This window comes from Helobdella robusta (assembly GCF_000326865.2).
Source record: "Helobdella robusta unplaced genomic scaffold HELROscaffold_1, whole genome shotgun sequence".
NCBI lineage: Eukaryota > Metazoa > Annelida > Clitellata > Rhynchobdellida > Glossiphoniidae > Helobdella > Helobdella robusta.
In genome coordinates this window covers 672118-679381 of record NW_008703570.1, presented here as the reverse complement: position 1 = coordinate 679381, position 7264 = coordinate 672118, and the positions used below count along the sequence as shown (strand labels likewise).

Here is a 7264-nt window from a genome sequence, read left to right as displayed (position 1 = left end):
TGTCCATAGCATATACGTACATACACGGCGTGTTCGCTATTACACATATTGTTTACGTGTCTGAATACATTAAGATTAGCTCTTTTAATTTCATTCGCAGCATTAAATAAGATAATAATTGGTTTATATTTTATTATACTTTTAAGAACACATTGGTTGCTGAATGAATTGTCATTTTCAACCTGGACTCTGACTTAATTTCTGCCTGGATTTGACTGTCTGGAGCACGTTGAAACAAAATCGTGAACCGCAGCATTTAAAACATATCATCATTATGTGATGCCAATAAATACATATCTCTCTGATGATTTTTTAATATTTGTTCATTTATAAAGGTTCCTATTGTTTAATATTTTCTTGGTTGCTAATCATATTAATCACTATATATGCGTCTGCTAAGTGCTAATAAAATCAATTACCTGAAATAATGGCTAGTTGTTTCTGGGTCATATAATTAATTATGGTAATTAATAATAATAATAAACCTTTCTTCAATAATAAATTCTATTTTTAATTTATCAGCTCTTTGTTTTGCTCTAATAATGTACAGATGCCATTCCGGGTTGTTTTCTAAAACTATAATTATACGTATTTGCTGCATTTTGTTGTTCTTTTGGTATTTGTTTATTCATTGTTTATTGGTTCTTGGCTATCTGTTACTTATTCTTTACTAATTTATTTTGTTATTTACATACTTAATTGTTGTTTATTCAATAATCACTTGCTATTCAATTGCAAGTCGTCTGGTATTTTTATGTTGCATTTGTTCATTTTCTAATCATTTCGCTTTGTTTATTAGCAATATTAGATTTTTAAAATCGCTTTTTGCAATTTGGACTCAGCTGTATGTTCTTGTTGAGAAAGTGATTTGAAAATTGAAACAAATTGAAAAAAAAAAATAAATTTTTTTCATTGTACTAAAAAAGAAAAAATAATTTTTTAATTTGATTGATTGTTAAAAAATAATAAAATTGTTATAAGTGATGATATAGTATTTGGCACCAACACAATTATCATATTATCAATTTCATCTCTAACATCATACCATCGTCATCTTATGTTATTTCGTAAAGATAAGAGTGACTATACGAAAAAAAGGTTTTTTTTAAAAAAGGTTAAACCTCTTGTTAAACAATTTCAAACAGAAGACTTAACAACAATGAATTGAAAAAAACAGCCTTGATGTTATCTACAATCTCCAAGTTTATTTGTTAAATATAGAAAGTTAGAAATAGCAGTAGAGCGCTTATGAATAATATATGAATAATAATAATCAAGTTGTCCCACGCAATATCAAAACAAGTCACAGTAATAATAATGACACGTAGAAAATCATAAGAACAAATGTGAGCATTGAAATAGAATGTTAAGCTGCGAGTGGATTTTATTATTGACAATAGCTTCTTAGTTTGCTGAACATACGGCTTGAAACATTAAAAAACTTTTCATGTGCCATACAATGAATGTGTTTTATAGCATTGTTTAACTCAGAATAACAATTCAATTAAATAAACTTCAAATGTTAAATAAAATATCTAAAGGCTTTAAATGGAGATCACCGAATTCACCAGCAATCTTTCATTTTAATGAAATAATAATGTTTAATTTAAACATATAGGACTTCTGAGCAAAAAGATTTATATGTAAATAATATAACTATGGCGTACAATGACAAAAGAAATTGGGTTGTAAATATCGAATGATTGAGCAGTAGGTACGTAAGGTAAATAATAAATATATGCAGTATTGTAGGAAAGAGGTAATCATCAATTTAATAGAAACACTTTATTTTGCGACTTTCCAAGCGTTCTCACTCTCTCTCTTTCTCCCTTTCTCTTTCTATACCACTCTCTTACTTTTTAAGCGTAAACATCTAAACATTTATTTATTTTTATTAAGTTCTATTATATATATATATATATAATATAAATATATACATATAATTGAGCTTAATATATATATAGTAGTACACATATACACACACACACACACACACACACACATATATATATATATATGTGTGTGTGTGTGTACGTGTGTGTGTGATGTGTGTGTGTGTGATGTGTGTGTGTGTGATGTGTTGGTGTGTGTGTGTGTGTGTGTGTGTGTGTTTGTGTGTGTGTGTTTTGACTAAGTTGACTAACGATGTTGTAACTTTAAAAAATTAATACTTTGTGACGGTTTTAGTCGAATATCAACTTGTTAAACAAAAGTTAAATGCAAATACCAGAGAAATTTGGCTGCTCATGATGTGCGTTTGAGCGCGGGTGAGCCAAAACAAATAATTATTTGTTTGTTGAAAAGAAACAGAAAATCTTATTGCTAATTTTAACATTTTTCAAGTTAATGTAAGAAAGAAATCGATTCAATAAAGAAGATGACGCGTGAATATCTCTGCTGGACGTTTGCACGCACAATATCGTATATAGCAACAACAAAATAAAATGTTTCTCTCTGTGGGGCGATCAGCAATTCTGCCACTTAATGTCATTTGACAGTTTACTTTTCAACGACGACCGTTTGACATCCATTATTTGAGCTTAACATGTTAACAGCACTAACAGTTTTTATACATCGAGGTTTTAGAATTGTAAGATGTTATCAATAGAACTAGAAAATAAAATTATAACAAAAACCATTCATTCCCAATATGGTGAACATTGAAAAAACAAACATGAAAGTATGACGTGTCCCAACATTTACGAATATATCGATATATCAAAACATTGGAGAGGTTTCAAAATATGTCGACTGCTCAGTGAGTTATAGAAAAATAAGTCACACAACTCAACAATGACAAATGTATCTAAAATAAAGAATAATGTTGAAATGCAACAGTGTATAAATCAATTTTTCAATCAATCAAACAGTCAATCAATCAACTGACCTGTCCATGATGAGGCTGCCTCCCGTCTGGACAGTCTTCCGGTTTGATGTAAAATTTGACGCTGCAGAGATCGCCATCTTGATGGTTTTTGTCATGCCACACCAACTGCAACTCTCCAACCGCCTTCAAAGATTTCGGTGCTGCTCCACAAGGACTCGGAAAGTTAAGAAGGGCGTAGAAAAATTTCCCGAGAGTTAAGTAATGTGTTTGATTGTGGGCAGTGAACTGGAGACCAGGATAAAAAGTGTACGTCCCATGTTTGCCACACGAGTCACCAAAAATCTTAAATGTTGTAGGTGAAAAATGAAAATTTTACACAATTAAAAGGCATTAAAATTAAGAAATAGATATCGCAATTTCATAACACTGGAAAAGTATTTGGTTCAATAAAAGATATGAACAGAGCAAATAGGACCAAATTTGATGTGTGAAGCTTATTTGTATTGATTTAGTTGAGATGAGTATTTGATTGATTTATAAGAACTCAAGTAACATTTTAAATAAGAATTTGATAAAGAAAATTTGAAAACCTTATTGAAACGGTTCAAAAAGGAATTTTATATTTGAAAGAAATTATAAGAAATCTTACTTGAATAGTAGGCACATATATTAATACTTGCTTCTAATAAAGGAATTTATAAAAGCTGTATTAGGTAATATACAATGCATTTTTAAACTTTGCAACCTTCAACTGAAATCTAAACACTTCTACTCGATATTGCTACAGTTACTTTTGCATGAATGATTCTGGAAAAAATAGCTATTCGCAAGTTTTCAGTACTCACTCTAAATAAAATAAATTAAAAGAAATCTATACTAATTTCAGATAAAAATTTGAAATTGACTGACTAGAAAATAATTGCAAATAAAAAACACAAAGTTTATGAATAAAAATATAATTTAATTATAAAGTGGAAAATGTCTCAATATTGGTTCATTATATTTTTATCAAACATGACAATTCAATAACCTAGGGATATCCTTATTACTACTGCTACAAAATGACCAATACTTAATCTAATTTGTGTTAATTATTTATATTTATTACAAAAAAACGATAAGATTAAAATATTGAAATCTCAATGAATAATCATAAATTATATCTAAATTTGAAAAGAGTTATGAAACCTTTGATATCATTAAAATTTATATTTAACATTTTTTAAATTCGTGGCCAATGAAAGGATGTTTGAAATTTTTTGTTAAACTTCTATTTTCAAAATGATTTTATTGAATTATTAAATGTAGCAAAGACTGTTCAGACAAATTGATTGATTAGACAGGATTGATTTTTTTGTTAAACTATTAAGCTCATCAGAAAATCAGAAAATTGCTACGCATCAAACAATTAGTCAACATCTATGTTAGTAAATAATTATACAATACATAATATATATACATATATATATATGTTGGTAATAGACCATAATTTTTACAATATTCTATAAATTCTACATATATATATATTCAATTCAATTCAATTCAAATAATCTTTTATTCAGTAAAGTATCATTAAATACATAATACTAGGAGACCCGAAGTTTGCACTTGTTGGGCCACCGAAACAGAAATTGGAATAAAATTCGAACAAAGATAAACAATAAGTGATAAAAGAATATATATATATATATATATGGTGACAGATCAACTATTCTCACCTATATTCTAACTCATTTTTTCAATTTATATATATGAATAAATGTATAAAATATTCCATATGTGGCATATCTCTATTAAAAGATTCATTTAATGACTTTTTTATTTATTAATTTATTTATTTATTTCTATAGATTGTGAGTTTTTCATTAAGCCTAACAATTATCGTCCACATTAGCAGTCATAGTTCATAACATAGATAATTGCCTGTTTAAAATCTAATTATAGATTCAATATTAAAAGTTCTAACTTATTTAAATTTATTATTTATTGAAAATTGAATTGAATTATTTATTTTTATTGTTTATTAACTCCTGTTTCGTTTGAATCAAAAATTTTAACTAACATTTATTTATTTACGTTCCTAAACGCGATTCTATCTATTGATCAGATATATTAACATGGGCTTGATGTTTATAACAATGGGCAATAATAATATCTTGTTTTGATTAACATTTTGAAATGGAAACAGCAAGGAGCTTTCATTTTGATTTTGAAATATAATTTCCAATAACATCTTCTTTCTAAAGAATTGACTTATGAGTTATAACAGCTCTACATAGCTTTTATGAAATGTGTTTAATTCAGGCTGAATTTGACCTTTGTATTGTTCAACAATGGTACAATCACGTTATTATTATCATTAAATACTATTTTATGAAACTTAAGATTTATATTAATTTAGCGATTCTGGTACCAATGCTATCAATTTGGAGTAGAGGTATTCAATTATATATTATAAAGAGTTTAAATGAATCAATTTAATGATTTTTATCATATTATTGGGTATGTACTGTAGTGACATCAAATGATAGATTTACTGATGCTTTTGTTAATAAACTTTTATATGGATAAACTGATAAACAGTGATAAAAAGAATAAATGAACAAACTATACACTATGGTCTGATGGGGTCACATAATTTATATAGATATAATATTAGGAAGTAATATCACAAAAACTAAATTCAATACATGTCATATATGTCATAATATATGGGTATATTGTATAGAATATTTAAAAGAATTTGATTGACAATAAAAAATGAAACAAATCCATGCCAGAGTACCTTAGCATTTTTATTGCTGATGACCTTCATTGTCCAGTCGTTAGGCCTGTCGCCCGGTGTCGAAGGAAATTCGTTGCCACGCTTTATCAGGCGCTTTTCAAATTCTACACTTATTAAAAAACTGCATCACGTATAAAATCTATGATATACAACAACCTCTATATAATATTTCCTGATATCTATATATACATGCGCATATATCGATTCAACTTTGTGTGTATACATACACATATATTATATATATATATATATATATATATACACACACATATATATATTCATTTGTGTAGATTCATACATACGTATATATGTATATATATATATGTGTGTGTGTGTGTGTGAGTGTGTGTATATATATATTTGCAGTATACATATATAGATGTGCCAGTGTGCTTATTTATAAAGTAACACAAACGAATATGTTTGGCCAATGTACATCGCGACTATACATTATGTATGTATTTTTCTTCTATGTATGGAAAAACTCTATTTGAATAAATCTATCAGCCTACATATATATTTATATATATGTATAATACATATACAATTAAAAACATACACATATGTATATATATATCATATAATACATACAATCATATAACATATATATGCATGTGCATTTATATATATATATATATACATATGTACATATACTACATGTATGTTTATATACTATACATCTGCGCTAGTGGTTATCAGTGTGTGTGTGAATGTATATGTATATATTTATATTCTTGAACAATGTGTATGATTGTAAAAACATATCTATAGTATATGTTCATATACACTTATGTGCATACATAGACGACATAAAGAAAGAATTGATATGTGCGAAGTGCACACACCACACTGTGTGTATGTGTATATGTGCGTGTTCGTTCATTAGCGCGTGTATAAGTGTGTATGTGTGTATTTGTGTGAATGTGTTAGGTATGATGGAATATTTGAATGACACAGACCAACAATATTAATTAAATTAATTAATAATATTTTCAACATTTAAAAACGGATTTCAAAAATTTATAATACATACAATTTATTCTTTGGTATATCTTTTGAATATTCTTCAATTATATCACCGAATCTAAATTGAAGCAAGGAAAAGTATATACACAGCCACACTCTTGTACAACAAACAATTTTTAAATATAACAAACAAATTAATTAATTTCATCTGGTATTTAACGTATTATATGACAGAGAGAATGATTTTTAACCAGTATATATAACGGATTTTATATATATATATATATATATATATATATATATATATACGTCTTATTTATCATTTGCGTGTGTGTATGAATTAAATACTTATGTATAGATGCTTTTATTATTACATTACAAGATATTGTGCTTTAGTTTAGTTAATTTTCGACTCGTTAGTACGCGACGAGATGGCGAAACGCAGAATTGGAATTAGTCGAATGGTTAACATTATGGTACTGTAGTAATTGCTTTACGTACGAAAACGTAACCATGTCAGTGTTCTAGGACCACCTAATTTTATATAATGAATGAAATAATGAATGAAATGAAAGCGCATGCCTTTCTAAAAATGTTCAAACCTACCAGATAAAAACAAAACTTAAAAATTGCAATTACCCGCCGGTTAATGTATTTACAGTTTAAGAGTCAATTCAATGTTTCGG

The 7264-nt window shown here is 27.5% G+C and overlaps 1 protein-coding gene across 1 annotated transcript; it reads right to left on the bottom strand.

Annotated features, from left to right (window-relative positions):
* Positions 1–1515: 1515 nt before the first annotated feature.
* HELRODRAFT_158364 (hypothetical protein) lies at positions 1516–5642 on the bottom strand (the record flags this gene model as incomplete). The annotated part of the gene is made up of 3 exons (XM_009010455.1): positions 1516–1575; positions 2888–3169; positions 5613–5642. The coding sequence occupies 3 exons, from the start codon at positions 5640–5642 to the stop codon at positions 1516–1518; spliced, it is 372 nt and encodes a 123-aa protein (XP_009008703.1).
* Positions 5643–7264: the final 1622 nt, after the last annotated feature.